This window comes from Myotis nattereri (assembly GCF_964212035.1).
Source record: "Myotis nattereri genome assembly, chromosome: 3".
In the NCBI taxonomy this organism is placed as follows: domain Eukaryota; kingdom Metazoa; phylum Chordata; class Mammalia; order Chiroptera; family Vespertilionidae; genus Myotis; species Myotis nattereri.
The window spans coordinates 210,952,476-210,973,404 of NC_138077.1; the positions used below are offsets into that span (position 1 = coordinate 210,952,476).

General features: G+C 52.8%; 1 protein-coding gene across 2 annotated transcripts; it reads right to left on the reverse strand.

Annotated features, from left to right (window-relative positions):
- Positions 1-187: 187 nt before the first annotated feature.
- PGD (phosphogluconate dehydrogenase) lies at positions 188-15,534 on the reverse strand. Of its 2 annotated transcripts, none has more exons than XR_013995679.1 (13): positions 15,441-15,534; positions 14,724-14,799; positions 13,368-13,547; positions 11,108-11,173; positions 10,357-10,475; positions 8,553-8,622; positions 5,638-5,772; positions 4,611-4,800; positions 2,378-2,508; positions 1,523-2,182; positions 1,020-1,397; positions 775-897; positions 188-683 (listed from the first exon to the last, which is right to left on the reverse strand). XR_013995679.1 is itself a non-coding variant. In XM_081086656.1 (13 exons), exons 1-13 carry the CDS (start codon positions 15,446-15,448, stop codon positions 564-566), a joined length of 1,452 nt encoding a protein of 483 aa, XP_080942782.1. In that variant the 5' UTR covers positions 15,449-15,532; the 3' UTR covers positions 188-563. The 2 variants fall into 2 exon arrangements, 1 of the variants encoding a protein (XP_080942782.1); XM_081086656.1 differs by having other exon boundaries at positions 1,020-1,119; positions 2,049-2,182; positions 15,441-15,532.
- Between the last annotated feature and the right edge of the window lie 5,395 nt (positions 15,535-20,929).

The window sequence follows — 20,929 nt, forward strand, 5'->3', positions numbered from 1 at the left end:
CCCTACTGCCTCCTCGTCCTTCTCCCAAGTTAATCGTTATCCTACCTTGGATGGTTCTTGTATTATTCTGGAGTCTTTTCTTAAAACAAAGAGGAAACAAAGTTAGAAGGAAACAAACTGGATTCGAATGTCAGGCAGCGGCCGCAGACCTTTCCGCGATGGGGGCAGGTATGTCAGGCACTACGTCTGGAGGAAGACGAGCTTTATTAGGGGCGGAAAGCGGCACTCGGCTGCATGACACAAAGGTCCCAGCAGATCCCACAAGGCCCTTCCCTTCTCTGTGACCTGTCGGGGCAGACGCAGGGCCTCCCGAATCCACGGGACCTGTGGACAGTGACGGCGTCAAGGGGCTGCTCCCCCTGTCCCGTCAGTCCAGGAGGCAAGGGCAGGGGCAGGGCTGTTCCCACAGAACTATCCACAGGAAGCGGGCGGGCTTTTCAGGAGCCTCGTACGGTACTTTATTTTGACAGATCTGAGCGGAGCGCAGGGCACAGACCGTGGAAGCAGTGCTGGGTGGCAAATGGAATGTCCCTGACTATGGAGTGCGGTGGGTACGGGACGGACTAGGCGTTGTACGAAGAGGACGACACGTTGCCGCCGTGGCCTGTCCAGTTCGTGTGGATGAACTTTCCTGGGCTGGCTAAGAGCTCGTAGGTGTGAGCCCCAAAGTAGTCCCGCTGGGCCTGGAAAACGAGAAGAGGTTGGTCAGGATCGCACGCAGGCGCCCGCCCCGCAGGCACCGCCCGGTGAGGGCTCCCACCTCCCAGCGCTCACCTGGATCAGGTTGGCTGGCAGCATGTCGTGTCTGTATCCGTCATAGAAGGAGAGGGCAGTGGTGAAGCAGGGCATGGGGATGCCCACCTGCACCCCCGTGCTGATCGCCCGCCGCCAGGAGTCCTGCGCGAGAGACACAACGCCCACGGACAGGTAAGGGCTCCAGCCAAAATGACGATTTTCATCAATGCCCCAGAGCAAAGCCCACCGAACGGAATGCCCACGCCACCGCCCTGGGTGCCCACCTGGCAGCTTTCGACGGCTGACTTAAAGAAGTCGTCCAGCAGCAGGTTCTGGAGTTCTGGGTTTCGGTCAAACGCGTCTTTTATCTTTCCCAGGAATACGCTGAAATAACCGAGAGATGAAGTCAATGATTTTTTTTTCCTCCTTTTTCCCCTTACTAGTAAGTGTCTGATTCCGCAAATTTCAGAGAACAAACAGATAATCCCATTATCCTGATATTCTCTGAGTGAAGAAAATCACTTTCAATTTACGATGACCTGAAATCCTAATGCCAAGCCTGCAGGCAGAAGGAGGAACTGTCATCGAGGTCCGAGTCTGAACTGCAGCAGGCAAGTGCCTGGCGGAGGGCAGGGGAGGGAAGTTGGAGGCCGACACACACCCTAGAGGGGTGCAAAGTGCCATTTCTCAGTCGGAAAGCCAGCTGTGAGCTCCATGAGAATACAGAGCTAAGTCCCAGGAGGCAAGGCTAGAGGGCAGGGGAGGGAAGTTGGAGACCGACACACACCCTAGAGGGGTGCAAAGTGCCATGTCTCAGCCGGAAAGCCAGCTGTGAGCTCCATGAGAGTACAGAGCTAAGTCCCAGGAGGCAAGGCTAGAGGGCAGGACGGTGCTCACAGAACTATTTTAAAAACGTAGTGTAGCCCAGCCAGTGTGGCTCAGTGGTTGAGTGTCAACCTATGAACCAGGAGGTCACGGTTTGATTTCTGATTGGGGCACATGCCTGAGTTGTGGGCTTGATCCCCAGTAGGGGGTGTACAGGAGGCAGTCGATCCATGATTCTCTCTCATCATTGATGTTTCTAACTCTCTCTCCCTCTCCCTTCCTCTCTGAAATCAATAAAAACACATATAAGAAAAGGCATCGTGTGGACATTCCAGTTAGAACTGCTGTCCAGGAAAAAGTGACGTAACCATCTAAACTGGTCTTGTGGCCAGTGCCCCCGAGGGGACAAAGTGCACCAGCTTCACGGACCCCGTTCATAGCCAGGCCTCCCTTCTCCGCCCGGCAGCCCATGTCCCGCCCCCACGGACCTTCTGATGATGCAGCCCCCCCTCCACATCAGGGCAATGCTGCCATAGTTGAGGGTCCAGCCAAATTCAGTGGCCGCCTGTCTCAGCAGCATAAAGCCTTGAGCGTAAGAGATGATCTTGGACGCATAGAGGGCCTGAAGGACGACACGAAGATTAGAGCTGCAATTAGCAAAGCGGCCGCCGGTGCCTGCTGGCCTTACCCAGAGTGGGGCAGGTCCTGGGACCAGCTGGACTGAGTCCACCTCCACCCCGTGGCCTCAGTAAGTTCTCCCCTTCTTCCCCCCGCCCCCCAAGGGACAAACAATGGCCACTGCCAGGGACAGGCCCACCTTTCGAATGTCCTCCAGGAACGACGTCTTATCCCCGTTGAACTGGGTCTTCTGAGGACCCTTCAGCTGTTTGCTGGCCTGAATCCGCTCGTCCTTCAGCGAGGATAAGCATCGGGCAAAGACTGCTTCTCCTGCGTGGGGGAGGGGACAACATATTACCAAGTCCGCACCCAACCCAGGGGACACAAGGACACAGAGTGGAGCAAGAGTTTCAACTGTACAAAGAGCTGAAAGTCTCAACTTTAGGCCACAATTTCACCCGGACCAGAAAGAACTTTTATAAAAAGCTCTAAACAGTTAATTTCATTAAAACCTCCAAGTGAATCTTCCAACATTTTAAATACAGGTATTCAACCACGAAGATCAGCATGAAATTCAAAGGGGAGTTTTCAGGAAAAAAAAAAAAAAAAAGAGGTAAAACCATTATTATTCAGAATTACTGAGGATTGGTCCATGAGTAAAATTTCAATTTCAATTGCAAGGACTTTTATTTAAAAATATATATATGTTCTTATTGATTTCAGAGAGAGGAAGGGAGAGGGAGAAAAAGAAGTATCAGTGATGAGAGAGAATCATTGATCGGCTGCCTCATGCACACCTGACACTGGGGATCAAGTCCGCAACTCAGGCATGTACCCTGACCAGGAATCGAACTGTGATCTCCTGGTTCATAGTCGATGCTCTACCACTGAGCCACGCCGGTTGGGGCAAGGACTTTAATTTTTAAATGCTCACCAAAGACTCAATTTATGTTGAAGTACTAACTAGCATCAATCTGAAACCACGACTTTGAGAAGTAACACTTACAGACTCACCCTTCAAAAAACTTCGTTTTCTAATTCCTGCACAGGCAGACCTCAGAGACGCCAGACCACCGAGATACGGTGAGCACTGCAATCAAGCGAGGCGTCATCTTTTTGCTGGTGGAGGGTCTTGCCGTCCATTTGTAAAAAATGCAACATCTGCCCTGGCTGGTGTTGCAGTTGTTTGCAGTGTTGTCCCATGCACGAAAAGGTTGTGGGTTCGATTCTCGCTCAGGGCACATACCTGGGCTGTGGAGTCGATCCCTGGTTAGGGTGCATACAGAGCAGCAACCAATGGATGTCTCTCTCTCTCTCCCTTCCTTTCTCTCTAAGATCAATGAACACATCCTCAGATGAGGATTAAAAAAACCCAACATCTGAAGCACAATAAAACGAGGCGTGCCTATAGTTCAGTGTTCAGTGTATCCATGGTAACTATGAAAGTTTCACAATGTTACTTCATTGGCATGAGAAACATTTCAACATAATATTTTAGTATGAAGACATTTAGAAGCTTCCAACATCATCCCTGATAAAAACAACTTGCTCAACTGACAACTTATACACAGTGAGAGGAAGGTGTCTGTCCACGCTCTGCCCCTGCAGTGCCCACGATGACCTGGCACTTGTGGGCGGAAGCTTTGAGGAACTGGCGCAAGGAGGTGAGTGTGGCGAAACCCTTCAAGGAGCCCAGGGCTGGCTGGAGGACCGGCGCCCCCATTAGCTCCGCAGACAGCGGCACCCACTCAGGGATGGGCCCCGGCCTGCCTTCGACTGGTGAGGTTTCCTTCTGAAACTGTCTCTTACATTTGAGTCAGCAATCAATCAACTGCTCCCAGCTACTGCCCCCCTGGTCCCTGCCTCTGGTGTCACTCAGATAAGCTAAAAAGCAACCAACTTCCTCTTCCTTCTTCTTCTTCTTTCTTTAATACATTTTATTGTTTTTACAGAGAGGAAGGGAGAGGGCCAGAGAGTTAGAAACATCGATGAGAGAGAAACATCATTCAGCTGCCTCCTGCACACACCCTACTGGGGGATCAAGCTTGCAACCAAGGTACATGCCCTTGACCAGAATCGAACCCCGGGACCTTAAGTCCATGGACCGACGCTCTATCCACTGAGCCAAACTGGTTAGGGCTCCTCTTCCTTCTATACAGAGCGGGACTAAGCGACCTGCGTCCCTCAACCGTGGGTCTTACCACCACAGTTCATGGTAAACCAAGTGGGAAAAGTCAGGAAATCAAGAGGAAGGAGGCGAGCAGGGAGGGAACTGTCTGCCAGGTGTCTGTACCTGCCACCTCAGAAGCCTCCCCTGATTGCCCGATCCAGATTAGCCTTCCACTAACATGCCAGGCATGCTGACACCCCGTCCCCAGGGCCATCACGTTCCCACCATGCGAGACGAGGGGTCCAATCCAAGGCGCACGTACCGATGAGGGTGACGGGCACGCCGTACTCCAGGGCTGAGACGGCAGTCCACTTCCCCGTGCCCTTCTGCCCCGCACTGTCCCTGATCTTGGGCAGCAGGTGAGCGCCGTCGCTGTCTTGGAACTTGAGAATATTGGCTGTGATTTCAATCAGGAACGAGTCTAGCTCTGTCTTATTCCACTCCTCGAACGCCTACGTGCAAGACGTGAGAGAAGAGATTAGCCTCCCGTCTTCCCCTCGGTCAGTGTTGACTGAGGCCCACAACCTGCTCACCCCAGGCTCACTGGCTCCTGCGTGGCTGGTGCAGCTGAACACTGCGCTCCCACCAGCCGAGGCGGACGCTGACCCGTGATGCCGCCTTTCTGGTCACCCTGCCTCCCCTCAGATCGAGGGCTCCCTCACCTCGCTCAGGCGTCTGTACCTGTCGCCTCCTCAGAAGCCCTCCTTGGCTGCCGGCTCTAGGCCTACCTCTCCTTCACAACTGCATCAGGAACTAGCTTACTATCTATGTTTAACCACAGCTGCCCGTCTGCCAGCTCCACGAGGCCAGAGCTCGTGTGGGTTCTTTCACTATTACATCCCCACCACCCAGAAGAGCGCCCAGCACGCAGTAAGCACTCGATGCACATGCTGAAGGAATACGCTAACTATTACGTAAACCAGCTAAATGTGAGCACGGGGAAAAAAGCACTGTTTCTACGAAAACTGAGTGACGTTGTTTTGGAAAAAATAATAAGGGCAAGTCGGTGAAACATGGTAAGCGGGGGTGACACAAATTTAAAGATTCGAAAAGGATGTACCTCCCACCTGGGACAGCGGGAGCCTCAGCAAGACGTGCATGAAACGGCAGAGCCCGACACTCAGGCTGGGTGGCTGTGGCGGGAGCTTCTGGCTCAGGGAGTAGCCATCTTATTTCATAGCCCACAATTGAGGGCTTCCCTTAAATTAGGCCGAGTCCAGCTGCCAGGATGCCTGGCAGAGGAGGAATGAGGAAGGCTGTCCTGCCCCTGCAGTAGCGGGTGCACTCACCTGTGCCATCTCGCTGTGCTCCATGCCCAGGACGTCCTTCATCAGGTGGTAGGCCTCGCAGATCAGCTGCATGTCCCCATACTCGATCCCATTGTGCACCATCTTCACAAAGTGCCCGGCTCCCTCGTCTCCCACCTGTTGGGGCCAAGCACCAAGGCGGTCAGAAGGCAGAGGACACACCAGAAAAGCCCATCAAACTCTTCAGCAAGACTCTCTCCCCTCACAGAAAGCAACAAGTGTGAGCAATATTTATAGTATCCTATCCTATATAATAAAAGGCCAATGTGCAAAGCGACCAAACGGGGGAACGGCTGGTCGCTATGATGAGCACTGACCACCAGGGGGCAGATGTTCAACGCAGGAGCTGCCCCCTGGTGGTCAGTGCGCTCCTGCAGGGGGAGCACTGCTAAGCTGTCAGTTGGACATCCCCTGAGGGCTCCTGGACTGCAAGGGCGCAGGCCGGGCTGAGGAACCACCCCCCCAGTGCACGCATCTTGTGCACCGGGCCTCTAGTTTTATAATAAGAATCAATATGTAATGACTCAATGCAAGGTTCAATCCAGTCCAATGCTAATTTAAACTAACTCCAAATTCATGCCTCTAAAGCAGCGGTTCTCAACCTGTGGGTCACGACCCCTTTGGGGGTTGAACGACCCTTTCACAGGGGTCGCCTAAGACCATCCTGCATATCAGATATTTACATTACGATTCATAATAGTAGCAACATTACAGTTATGAAGTAGCAACGAAAATAATTTTATGGTTGGGTCACAACATGAGGAACTGTATTTAAAGGGCCAGAAGGTTGAGAACCACTGCTCTAAAGAGTTTTCAAAATCCCCAAATTCACTGAAAGCACCTATAGCTCTTAAGCCTGTATGTCTGTTCTTTTTCATTGTTATTAAAAGCTCCCAGTAAAAGTCTTCCTTTCTCTGAGGTGACCACTCTTCTAACAACTGGAGGCTACAACTTGGCCAGTGGAATCACATACTTTTAAGAAATACATGCATGCGCTGTAGTTGTTCCTAATGGCTGAGAGGTGAAAACGACTTTAGATCGCAGGTCTGGCCCTCAACCCTGCAAGCACAGAAATGTGCTCTTGCCGGGGTCTCACAGTTGACAAGATACTGACTTTATAACAAAGCTGGGAAGAGGTGTAACATCACAACACAGTATAGGAATTTATGATGAGAACTTCAGACCATGGGTCACAGTGGTCACAAGCGTCAGTCCCATCATCACTCTGTCCCTACAGACAAGCTACTTGGGAAGCCCCGTTACCTGGGCCCTGCTTAGTGGGCAAGGAACCAGACGAAGGGAGAGACAAGGCCAAACACTGAATGGCGCTGGACTCGTCACACGCACCCATTGCCACGCCGGGCGGGGACCAGACGCCTGGATGACCAGCAGTCTCTGCTGGGACGACTTTCTCTGTCTGCCCCCACTGCTGACCTACCCCCTCTGATTTTGACACTGTCTGTGGCCATGAAGCGACATGGCTAGTAACACCTTGCTTCACCTCATCCTTCCTGTAACTTCAAAAATGAAGGGGAGTCCCTGCTCTCTGTGTGCACACCCGCTTCCTAACACCCTGAGACTGAGCCGTAAAGCCATGGAACGGCACCCGACGGAATCAAGATCCGTAAGGGCATCTCCTGTTTTTTGGTTCCCGATTTTCTGTGTCTACAATGCATTATTGTCACTGTACTTGTATTGTAAGTACTCGCTCTGTTGTCAGGAATGAAAGCTCCCTTCCCAATCCTTCATACTAATGAGAAAATTAGTCCACACTCCTAATCGCAGCCCTGGCCTCTCCAACCCGTAAGTGGAATATGGTTAAACTCAATGAGCACTGGCTACACTATCAGGACCAGTTTCGTGCTGTAGCTAAAGTCACCGGCACGGCCAGCCCAGGAGTAAGACTTCCCTCCTTCCTCACAGGCCTCAGACCTTGTTCCGCTTCTACCTTTTACTGCACATACAATTAATCTATGCCGGGCCAGCGGGCTCAGTGGTTGAGTGTCGGCCTAGGAACCAAGTGGTCACCGGTTCAATTCCCGGTCAAGGCACATGCCCGGGTAGAGGGCTCAATCCTCAGTGGGGTGGGGTGGGGGCGGGGGGTGTGTGTGTAGGAGGCAGCCAATTGATGATGTTTCTTTCTCATGGATGTTTCTCTCTCTCTCTATCCCTCTCCCTTCTTCTCTCTAAAAATCAATAAAAACATTTTCTAAATAAAAAAATCTAATATAATAAAATTGCTCACACAAGTCCTGATATAAAACGAACGGGATGAGGAGCTAGAGAGACCTTGAGACCATCCAAGCCAACGCGTGTTTCCCAGGTGAGGAAGCGGGAGCCCTGGGAGGGACCGTGACTCGCCCAGCGCCGCCCAGGGAGTTCACGGAGAGCCAGGGCTACCACCGCGGTCTCCAGCCTAGTGTTTCCTCATCCGCGTGGACAGAATTCACTTCAGCAGCCACACAAAGTACAGGGAGGAGGGGAGTGTGAGTGCGCCCAGCCGCCTCCACACTCAGGGCAAAAGGCCGGCCACTGCTCAGGCACAGAACACCCACCGGGGCAGGCACTCCCCACTTCTGATGTTGACACCCCTTCCTCAGCCATGACGAAACACGGCTAAACATCTTACTTCACCCCATTCTTCCTGTTCCTTTTTAAGGAACCCGTCTCTTAGTGACTCGGGGAGGGCTGCTTGTAATATCAACCTCAAGGTTATGAGCAGCCCGTCAGATACGAGGACACGTGCAACAGACATGCCTTTCGGGCATCGGCTGTGCTAGCGACTTCAGGACTGAGAGCTTTACGCCAGAGCCAACTGCTGGGACCCAGGCGGCCCGCGCACTTGGTCCTGCCGGCGCCCACGCTGCCGACGGGCGTGGAAGGAGCCCCGCACTTGCCCAGTCACAGCAGGGCTCTCCGGTTCCTACTTTCGCAGCGATGCTCTGGAAGATGGTCTTGATGTGGGGCCTGTGGAAAGAAACCACACAGGTCAGCTGTTGGGAGAGGGGCTGAGGCCCAGATTAAATACTCGAGGATGCCCCACCCCAACCCTCTCTCTAATGGGCGGTGGAAGCCCACGAAAAAGTAACCAAGTGCCAGGCTCAAGGTAAACCAGTGGGAGGCTGCAGACTGGCAGGGCGGCAGCATGGGCAGAGCTGGGCGGAAACCTCTGTCGCACTGTCAGGGGCGCCGTGGCTCCCCGCAGCCACACGGGCTTCCTGGAGACCCTGTACTAGTCAGGGGCACAGGGACCCCGGTGATTCCAAGAGCCACAGTCACCCTTCGTCCCAGGGAAAGCGGCGGCTCCTCACGCCTCCCACCGCCCCCAGGACATCACCTCTCCTGACGCATTTCCTTCCCGTTCTCCTCACCAGTGGCCAACAAAGGGCTTGGTAAAGACAAACTCTGACAGGGCTGGGACGTTAACGCTCAGGGGGCTAAGGCGGCTACACCCTGGACCTTAGGCCTCACTGAACGCTCACCGTTGGAGGTCAAAGCGCCCCTCTGCCCCCGCCAGCGAGTGAGCCTGCGCCGGAGCCTCTGCTGTCCCCGCGTCCTGCGTGCTGTACTGTCTGCACCCTGACGGCCACTGGGCCCCGGGAAGGGCTTTCAAGCTTCTGAGAAGCAGGAAGGCCTCCGCTTCTAGATTTCACACAGGGAGACCTCAGACTTACTGACCCGAGAGGCAACTTCAAGAACAATCTTCCCCATAAAGCCTTCACCTTTTTTTTTTTTTTTTTTTTTAATATATTTTATTGAATTTTTACAGAGAGGAAGGGAGAGGGACAGAGAGTCAGAAACATCAATGTGAGAGAAACATCGATCAGCTGCCTCCTGCACACTCCCTACTGGGGATATGCCCGCAACCAAGGTACATGCCCCTGACCGGAATCAAACCTGGGACCCTTGAGTCCGCAGGCCGACGCTCCATCCACTGAGCCAAACCGGTTAGGGCAAAGCCTTCACCTTTAATGCCTGATGTAGTTCTGGAATATTGGACGGCAGCTCATTCGGGAAAGAACATTCCCTCCACAGCGCCCTCGGAGGGGCCCTTCCTCCCCTTCCCTCTCCTGCCCAGGCCTCTGTCTGGCGTTGTTTCTGCAGCCTTGGGAGGGGGCTCCTGGTCCACGGCAAGCAGAGTCGGTTATCCGCATCTTTTCATCTGGCTTTGCTCTCCTGCTCGCCACCCCCACCCGTCTTCACCCCTTCTCTTCCGTCCCGAGACCTCCCCTTCGTGGCCGCCCCTACCGCTCAGACCCAGCACAGCGAACAGTGAAAACCTTGTTTTTTCCAAGTCAAATAAAACACTCCCACTCCATTCCCAGGGAAAAGAGAGGCCCCGTCAGATTTTTCCATCCCTCACTATTATTAAATCAAGTTATTTTAGGAGCGCCCATCAGTTAAGGAGGCAGATCAGACCCTAAATCCACACAGTGCACAGGACATCCGCTGAGCGGCTTCCTTAAAGCCTCTGGCCCTTTAAGTCTACTTAGAACTTCATGATCAGTCTTGGCGGGAATAACAGGAAAAAGGGGCAGAGGAGGAATATGCACTATGTTTTGTCAAGGCAACAGCATGTATACACGAGATATTTGCCGCATCTCCTAGCGCCAACGCAGTCACCACGGAAGGGCTCAGGGCTCCACATTCTCCAAGTCCAGGCCCCCCGGTGCTGAACGCGGGGGCGCGCTTGGTACTCACCAGGCGGCTTTGTTCCCCCCGGGCATGAGCGATGGGCCGTACCGGGCGCCGTCCTCTCCGCCACTAACGCCGCTCCCCACAAACAAGATCCCCTTGGCCTTGAGGTTTTGACATCGTCTCTACGTGAGAGAAAAATAACTTCTTTACGCTTCCTTAGAGTAAGATGCTCCCAATGGAGGAGCGGAGGGCGACAAGTAAGGAGACCCAACATTTGACATGAAGTGACCCCCAGATCCGAGCATCACCCATCAGTGGAGAAATGCGATCCCCTCGGTTTGGGAGTCAAAAGAAAACCCAAGGAAGGTGGATAGCTGCCCTCTCCCCGCAGGGAGTGACTAAGCCCCACACACTCTTCCGCTCCTGGGAGAGCCCTGGGAGGACCAGGCCAGTCAGCGCTGGTTTAGTGCAAGCGGGACCAGCTGCTGCCCTGCACTGAGGCTGGGCGGGACTTGACTTCCCCAGCATGAGAGCATCCGCACTGGTCCTTGACCTCGCTACGTGCTGATGGGTCACGCGCAGGAGGGCGAGGAGGGGATGCCAACCATAAGCCCTCGCCTGCGGCATCTAAGCAGCAGTCATTCGAGTTACACGTGTGGCCAATGAGAGCCTCTTCCATCAAGCACGTCTGAGCAGAAACAGGCTGATGACGCACCAGAGCCGGCACCCCGGGGGACAGCCGCCCTCAGGTGCAGGGCTAACACCTTTCCCAGAAGGCCCTCCAAGCCTGGGGGAGGCGGGACTGAATACTTACTGTGGTGTCCCTGTATTCAGAGTTGCCCCCATCAACGATGATGTCACCGGTGTCCAACAGCGGGACCTGCAACCAGGCACCAGTATTAGGTGGACCAAAGACAGGAAAGACAAAAGTAACAGGGCAGCCCCTTAGCCAGTTAAAACAAACCAGGACTTATCCCAAATACCCCGGCCTGAAAGCATGATACTTAACTCTCAACAATGCCCCTGTGGCTAGAGCCCGTTTAAAAGCTGAGGGCTAGCCTAGCCGGTCTGGCTCAGTGGATAGAGCGTCAGCCTGCGCATTGAAGGGTCCGAGGTTCGATTCAAGCCAAGGGCACACGCCAGGTTGCGGGCTCGATCCCCAGTAGGGGGCTTGCAGGAGGCAGCCAATTGATTATTCTCCTTCATCACTGATGTTTCTAACTCTCTCTCCCTTTCCCTTCCTCTCTGAAATCAATAAAAATATATTGAGAGAAGAAAAAAAGCTGAGGGCTAGCAAACCAGCCAGAATCCCCTTGGTTTCCACAGGCTGTTACTGCAGAACTGGTTTCAGTATCTGAATAAACACTTCCACCAGTTTCCCTTCATCCGGGAGCTTCTCTAGGGGAAAGCAGGTGCTGGCAGGGTACTGGCAATGAGGGTGTCTCTGTTTACTGTGGGAGAGGAAACCCCCAGTAATACAGGGTGCTCTTTCCCCAGGGAGGGCTGAAGGAAGGGCCGGGGCATCCCAGAAACAGCTCAGTGACAGTGCTTCGAGCAAGAGCTGCTGGTGACCCATCGGCAGCTTCTCCGCCACAGGCTCCCAGTGAGGCCGAGGCCGTCAGTCCTTCCATCAGTCCTTCGGGGGAACACGTTGGGGAAAGAACAGACAGACAACCAGCCGGCCTGAGGCAGACTGTGATGACCACCCACAGGAACGCCCACTACCCCAGCCCTGGGGGCGGGTGGAGGAAAGCCCCCAGGAGGCATCTGACCACACTGTGTGAAGGAACCAGGCAAATCTGACACCCACCACCTGGGCGGAGGACCAGGGACCAGAGTCATAGCCAAGGCCACCTCCGGGGGACTCAGCACGAGGCACCACCCACCTGCCCCAGCACGGCCATCGGTCAGATGCATGTTTGTTTTCCTCCAAAAAAGATGTACTTCCTGAAGCCAACAAGTTGTTTGCTACACAAATAAGCACCCAACGTGCAGTTCCCAGGACCCCCAGGGGGTCTCTCGTCACTCACAGTAAATCAGACAACCACTTGAGAATTGCTGCTTCAGAGAAACACTGAGAAACTAAAATCTCTTTCTAAATGTGGACACTCAGGCTTATTAGCGAACAGCACTGAACATCCCTAATACACAATCAAAACGAAGTTTTTCTGAATATCAAAGACAGAGCCCCGTGCGATCTCCACAGTCACGCACTGCATAACACCGCTTCAGTCAACGACGGGCCACATACACTATGGTGGCCCCGTAAGGTTATGAGAGAGGGAAAAACTCCTGTCACCTGATGTCGTAGCCGTCCTGACATCATAGCACAACTCGTCACTCGCTTGTGCCGATGCTGGTGTAAACAGATTTGTGCTGCCAGTCGTATAAAAGTATAGCACATACAATTATGTGTACAGTATACACTTGATAATAAATGACTATGTCACTGGTTTGTATACTTGCTGTACCACACTATCATTATTTTATAATAGACTCTACTTATCAAAAAAGTCTCCTGTAAAGAGAATGCTGTGTTACAGCAGCAGCCTCAGACACTCCTGTCTCCTGTGCCTGATTTGATCTCGTGTTGTTTCGTGCAGTTTGTGCTACACAGACTGGACGCCTGGGAGCACTAGGCCAGATCACACAGCCTGGTGTGTGGCAGACTAACCACCTCAGTCTGTGTAGTGCACTCTGTGATGTTTGCACAACGATGAAATTGCCCAAGAGCGCATTTCTCAGAACGTACCCCCTTCGTTAAGTGGCACATGGCTGTATTATTTCTACTCTTGTTAATTAATTTGTATCCACTGTCTCTTGTCCTCAGAATTTTACATGTAAGGAATCATTACCACCTGAGGATATGTTGCTACTTACACAGTGCCAATCCAGTTAGCCAACACGGAGACATTTAAGCAATTTTTTGTCAGAACTGAGCAGTTCGTATTCAGAACCTGAAAGGAGGGGGGGTGGGGGCGGGGAACCTCTTAAGTAAAAAGTGAAACAGCTAAAGGAAAGAGTGAGGAAACTTCTGTCACACTCGCAGCAGCTGGGAACAGAGCCGGCCTCACCAATTTCTCAATGAAATCATCAACCGCTCGGCCAGCCTTCACCAGCAGCACGATCCGCCGAGGCTTCTTCAGCCTGGAGACCATCTCCTCCAGGGAGTGCGCACCAATCACCTTGGTTCCCTTCGCCTCATTGGCCAGGAAATCATCCACTTTGGAGACCGTCCTGTTAAACGCACAGACCTGCGAGGGCAAGAAGCCGATCAGGAGACCGAGGGCATGCAAGACCTGCATTCAGATCGGGGACCGAGTGGCAACGAAATTTCTATCCAGCCCCAGGTTTTGGGGAGGTGGGACCCCCTTTGCTTTTCCCCGCCCAAGTGCTGACTGATCAGCGTAAAGTTCAATCTCAGTGGATGAAATGAATACGGGTGTGGCAAAAGTAGGTTTACAGTTCTTCCTCTGGAGAGTAATACACTCATCAACAAAATAATAATACCAGGCACGCTCTGTGTTTTCAACAAAATAATCATACAAGAGCACGCTCTGTGTTTCGGGTACTCACAGCTGTGGACCGACTTTTGCCACAGCCGGTAAACGTCAACTACTCATGGGCATCTCAGGCCAGAGTCTAGTCTAGCTGGTTAGAATGCAAATCTAAGAACCAGCTGGTTTCAGACCGACAGCTTTTGTCACTGATGATCCTTTCGTCTGAGTCCGGTTCATATTTGCACCTGAACTTCTCCCTTTCCCGGCCCTGCTGAGGTGACAAAGTTAGAGCTCTACACACCCAGCAAGATTTCTCCTCCTTCAGATCCCGACAGGATCATTCAGGTTGCAAACCTTCCAGAGCTGACCGATACATTTAGCACAGCAGTTCTCAATCTGTGGGTAGCGACCCCTTTGGGGGTCGAACGACCCTTTCACAGGGGTCGCCTAAGACCATCGGAAAACACATACTGAATATATAATTACATATTGCTTTTGTGATTAATCACTATGCTTTAATTATGTTCAATTTGTAACAATGAAAATACATCCTGCATATCAGATATTTACATGACGATTCATAACAGTAGCAACATTACAGTTATGAAGGAGCAACGAAAATAATTTTATGGTTGGGGGTCACCACAACATGAGGAACTGTATTAAAGGGTCGTGGCATTAGGAAGGTTGAGAACCACTGATTTAGCAGGACTCTTCTTCCTCGGGGACTTGCGGAACTGGCCCCCCCACACCCCCGTGTAAAGCGGTGCTTCTTCCCTCGCAAAACGGTCACCAGCAGCCACAGCGCGAATGAACATAAAGAGAAATATGCACCGGTTGACATGGGAGTCTGCCATCGGCAGGTCACCAGCACTCAGGCTAACGCACACCCAGAACCTGTGAGAGGAGCGCGTGTCCCCTGTGACTTACCACAAAGCCGTGGTCGTTCATGTTCAGAATTAAGTTCTGGCCCATGACGGCCAGTCCAATCAGTGCAATATCAGCTCTGCAAGACCAGAGAGGAAGGAGGAAAATGTGTCAGCTCCGCTCAATCCCTTCCAACTCGGGGACCCAGGGCTCCCAGCTGCTCTGTCCCCCCAACTCCCTTTCGCACTTGGGAACCCAGGCCCGCAACCGGCCTCGGAACCAGAGACCACGCCCACTCGAGCGCTGCGGGGCCTCGAGTCCCCTGAGCTCAACTACACGGGCACGTAGGCGGGTATTCGCAGCCTGTGAGCCCCAGTCCGTCTGCAATGACCGTCCCCGGGCCCCGCCGCCCACGGAGGGAGCAGCCCGGCAGGCAGAAACGCGGGCCGTCCAGCCCCCTCCCTCCCCGCGGGGTCGGGCCCGGGTTCCCCTCGGCCATGCCTGCCATCCACCGCCCCCTTTTCCGGCAACGGGGATCCTCCCGGCGCCTGCGCCATTGCAGGGAGCAGAGGGCTGGGTCCGAGGGAAAGGCAGGCTGCGGGGCTGGCTCGGGGAGCTCTGGGGCCCAAGCCGGAGGCGCTGAGACCCCGGAGGCCTGGGCTCTGGGCGCCACGAGGCCGGGCTCAGGCGACCCCCGGTGCCGAGGCGACGTCGGGGGCGGCTCCGCCCACCGGGCCGACTCTCGGACAGTTTCCCGGCCGCCCGAGGCCCGTCACTCACTGAGCCATGGCGGCAGCGGCGGCAGCGGACCCGGCAGGAGCGGAGAGAGGCGGAGAGCAGGAGACTAACTGCACCGCGACCCAGTGAGCGCCGCTGTGGCTGGCCTCCCGAGGCCACGGCCGCGGCTTTCCGGAACTGGCCAATCGGAAGAAAGGGGTGGAGCTATGCCGACACGCCATTGGCCCTCCCAGGCGCCTGTTACACCACCTGAGGCAACGGTCACGCCCACTCCCGGGGCCGACTCGGGAGAGCGCCGAGCGCATCGATGATGTCGCCCAGGGTGCGCCCCGCCTGGCAGAGCGCTGGGTGTGTCCTGACGGGCGGCGGTGGCGCGGAGAGGGGGGCCGGACGCGGGCCGGGGGTGAGGGTGCGGGGACCGGTGGAGGGGCTGGATGGAGCCGCCCGCGGTAGACGTGACCACGCAGGGCCGGGGGCTCTGCTCTGCGGCTCCGTGCAGGATGATGGGTCCGGTTGGGCCGCACTTTCCAGTGTTCCAGGCATTTGGACGCCTGTTGGCCGGGTGTCCATCACTCCTTCCTCCCATCGCTGCCGGGCACGTGGGTCTTATGCGTCGTATGGCTCAGCTCAACTCCGGGCAGGGACCGAGGTGTCACTAATTCGGCATTTGGGCAAGTGTAATGGGTGCCAGGAAGTGCTGGTCCTCACACGATCCGGTGAGCGAGCTGTAGCCCTTTTTGCAGGTGCGCAGAGAGCCTGCGGGGAATGTGCTTGCTGGGGGTGTGATGGGCCGGGTCATTGAACCAGGCCAAGTGAGAGCGAACCACCGGTCCAGGGCATTATGAGTACCACGTCCCGCCTGCCTTCTCACCGTCTCCCGGCGCCGGGCGTCTGGACCCCAGCACGGGACCTTGCTGCCTCCAACAGCATGCTTGGGAAGGAGGCGTGGCTCCACCAGTACTTTTTAGGATTTTTTCTTCTTCATATCCCCTAACAGTTGCTTGCACATGAGTGCTCAACGGATGTTTAATTACAAAAGTCACAGTTAGTTCAGGGCTAGTTAGTGGCCCAGTTGTGACTGATTCAAGTATCCGTGATATTGGTGCTAGTCCCATCACACCAATTGCATAGGTTACTTTGTCATATAGGTTTTAACAGATACATGTTAGCAAATGTCACCACCATAGTTTTGTCCTATTGGAAGTTGGGGGTTAAACACAGTCACAATATTTTTGAATGCGATAATGGAATGTTACTCTGAAATTTTACAATGATACCATAATCTACATTACCTTGTAAATATTTTCTTCACTACAGATTCTTTATATAAACTTGTTCTTTTCCTTGTGTTGCTTCCATATTTGCCTGTTTTGTACCAGCCAGGCCTCACACTTCTTTTCTTTTTACAACCCCTCCCCCCATTTCCTGATTTGGGGATCATGGACTGTGGTTGACTCACTGTAGAGACATCCAGGTGGGGCCAAGGTTAGAACAGAACTTCCTCCTGGGGGGAAGAGAGGTCCCTGTCTTTTGGGTCCCTTTCTTCATTTCTGCTTGCTTTTTACTGGCTGCAGAAATAGAGAGCTGTGAGCAAACCCAGAAATTATTTTTAAAGATACATGCAAGGTGCCTGGCTGCCCTGAGTGCTTCCCTGAGTGGGGCAAGGAGTGAACATGAAGATGGTGAACAGGTGAGAACAGGTAAGCCAGGCAAACCAGTGAGAGGAAGCAGCTTCCTCACTGCCAGGCGAGCGCCCTGCACTGATTCCTGGTCTTAATCCCAGCTCTGCCACGACAGTCTCCGGGGAACCAGGCTGGCAGGAACCTAGAGCTCTCCCAAACAAGTCCCCAACTCTGTGTGTCAGGAAGCGTGTTAAATGCGAACTCAGGTCTGGGACAGGCCAGGAGACGCACGTGTTAGTAGGACCCTAGGTGATTCTGATTTGGGTGGTCTGTGTACCACCTTTTTAAACAATTCTCAAAGGGTGGTCTGGGACCCTTGGAGGTGCCTGAGACCCTTTGAGGGGGAAGAGGGGACAAGTTATTTCCAGTTTTCATTCATATTTGCCTTTTCCATTCCCATTCCCTCACAAGTGTACAGTGTTTCCCAGAGGCTCCATGACGTGATACGGGAGAGATTAAATGTGGAGGCAGACGTGGGAGCCCAGCCTACTTAAGCTGCATTAAGCCAACAGTCATTAGATTTGCAAAATTGTCAAAAGTACCACGGATCTCACTGAACTTCCTTTTGTTTTGGAAAAACGTTATTCAAAAGTTTCTCAGTTTTAATTTTTTCAATGCTAGATATTGATAGGTATAACTTACATAAGCAAAAGCTCTTTGGGTCTGCAACCATTTTTAAGAGTGCACAGGGTCCTGAGACCCACCGGCTGAGAACCACTAATCCAGTCCAGCTCTCAGATTTCAGGGCTGAGGAGATGGGCTCTGAGGGCCCAGGCTTGCTGAGTCACAGAGTGAGACACCGGAACCGCCCCTCAGGGACGGATTAGATGCGTTCCAAAGTCCCTCTCAATGAAAAGCGGGCTTCAGACAGCCTCGGTGCTAGGACAGCTCGTTATCGAAGCCGGATCAGGTGGCTTCACAAATGATCTGGAACGTCTTCCCTGGAAGCTGCCTGGTGGAGAGGGAAGGGAATGGGTTCTGCTGCTGCACTGACTCTGGCTCCAGTTTCATTGCTTTCTAGCTGTGCAATTGGGGCAAGTTATGGAATCTCAGAGTTCCCTCATGTGTAAAACAGGAATGATAAACCTTACAGGGGAGTTCTAGGGTTCAATGAAACAAATGGAAATTTGTTTGGTACTTAGTACCCATATACTAATTTCTATCTTTAAAAATGTATCTTTTTAAATTTATTTCAGAGATAGGGAGAGGGAGAGAGAGAAACATCAATGATGAGAATCAGTGATCGGCTGCCTCCTGCTCAGCCCCCACTGGGGATGGAGCCTGCAATCCGGGCATGTGCCCTGACTGGGAATCGAACCCTGACCTCCTGGTTCATCGTCAACATTCAACCGCTGAGCCACACTGGCCGGGCTAGTTTCTTTTTCATGGAAAGGACTCAGAAAGGAGAGACATAACTGGAGTGGAACTTACGACTGAACCCAACAATGGCTCCTAGGTTTCCTTGTGAAACCTGGAGAGGTGGATGAGGACCTCTGCAGCTTCCTGCAAAGCCTGAGTGGTTACCCTTGACCGGAATTGAACCCAGGACCCTGCAGGCCGATGCTCTATCCACTGAGCCACACCAGTTAGGGCTATGCTTCCTCTTTTTTGCAGCGAGCCTTCCCTATCCCTTCCTACTGCCGTAGCCAGCACTCCCCTCCATGGCACGGTCCTTTTGTCTGCAATGAGGCCTTCATCAGTGCACCTGGGAGTGATTGGTCAGGGTCTGGGAATTCTCGGAAGGCACTGACCAGGGGGCACACTGACACAAATTCTGAGCTGGGGGCTGCCTCCTCTGGCATTGATTCCTCTTCCACAAGCCGACTGGGCAGAAACCAGTAGCAAGTGAGAGGCCCGGAAGCAGACAATGCAGGATAAGCTTCTGGAAGGACAAGTGGATGAAACCGCCACACCCCCGCCATTCTCTAGGGCAGCAGTTCTCAACTTGTGGGTCGTGACCCCTTTGGGGGTCGAACGACCCTTTCACAGGGGTCGCCTAAGACCATTGGAAAACACATATATAATTACATATTGTTTTTGTGATTAATCACTATGCTTTAATTATGTTCAATTTGTAACAATGAAATTGGGGGTCACCACAACATGAGAAACTGTATTAAAGGGTCGCGACATTAGGAAGGTTGAGAACCACTGCTCTAGGGGCTAAGCCTGCAGGCTCCGTGAGTGCAGCGATTCCACCTCCGGTCAGTCCTGCCTCCTTCCTCCCTTCCACCTCCCGTCAGTCCTGCCTCCTTCCTCCCGTCAAAAAGAGCTAACGCTTGTAAACTTCAGATTGCTGTATCATTCTGAGGTGTCATTATTAACATGACCTAAGGTGACAAGGAAACACAGCTCGGGCAAGCTGACACTCCCAGCCAGTGAGTGGCAGCACTGAACTTTAACCCAGGCCTACGAGGGCCAACCCAGCGCTCTCCTAATCGGATCAGCAGGCCCAATCACGCACAGCGCACATTACTGATGTTTAGTTGGCTTTACATTGAAAGCTAAACTGAAATTAACTCTCAATGACCAGCTTTGGAGAAGGAGCAGCCCTTGTGGAAATTTCACAGGTACAACTTCACACAATAGCTCCCTTCCAGCAGCTGGGCCTCCCACACCTCTCAACTTTATTGCGAGGACTTCCTCTCTCTGTGGGTTGGGTTGCAAGGGAAGTCTACCATCAGCTTTGTTGCAGAACAAGTTGATTGCTCTAGTCTGAGATTTGCCAAGGGAGAAGTTATGCTGAGTCAATGTGACTAAACATCTGGACACACCCGAGTTCCTATTAAATAGGCTTCTTTTAAGGCAGACGTGTAAATATCTCATCAAACAGCCAAGAATTTTTGTTCTCCTGTTACTAATGTCACAGGCCACACTTGGCGTTCTTCTTTCTTTGTTAAGGAGCTAACAACCGGCAACAAATACTGCTTCCCAGGATTGTTGGAAACTGCAGCAGCCTGCGCTCAGGAGAGCAGGGCTGGGACAAAGGCAAGCCCCCGCCCCCACCCAGAGAGGACACGGTAAAGCCAGGGCTTGCTGGAGTGAGAGCTGCAGGCTGACCTTTAGCCTTTACAAAATCCTCCAATGTTTGGCTGAGATGAATGCTTAAGAAGTCAACTCACATTACTGTTCGCCTTCACCACCTTTGGCCTCACCTTAACTCCCCACGTCCCAACTCAAAGCAGGGGCAGGAATTCCACAAAAACAGGCCTTCTCTGCAAACATCCCGGGGCTGAATCCTTTGTTTGACTTACTTAAGCGGGTGTGGAACATACTAGTTGGGGCAGATTTGAAAATCCCGACTCTGCCACTCACTTGGTGTGTAATTCCTACAACTGAACTCAAATGACTTGTTCCCATGCTAGGTGGAAAGAGCAATTTAGTAAAAACCCAGAGACCATATATTCTAAAGCCAGATAAGCGTGTATTGTGCTCAGAAAAGTTAAAAATTTAGGATTATGCAGAGACAAAGGAGTCCCTAAGGCAGTGGTCAGCAAACTCATTCGTCAACAGAGCCAAATATCAACAGTACAACGATGGAAATTTTTTTTTTTAATATATTTTATTGATTTTTCACAGAGAGGAAGGGAGAGAGATAGAAAGTTAGAAACATCGATGAGAGAGAAACATGGATCAGCCGCCTCCCGCACATCTCCCACTGGGGATGTGCCCGCAACCCAGGCACATGCCCTTGACCGGAATCGAACCCGGGACCCCCCAGTCCACAGGCCGACGCTCTATCCACTGAGCCAAACTGGACTCGGCGATGGAAATTTCTTTTGAGAGCCAAATTTTTTAAACTTAAACTATATAGGTAGGTAGGTACATTGTTATTAACTTAATTAGGGT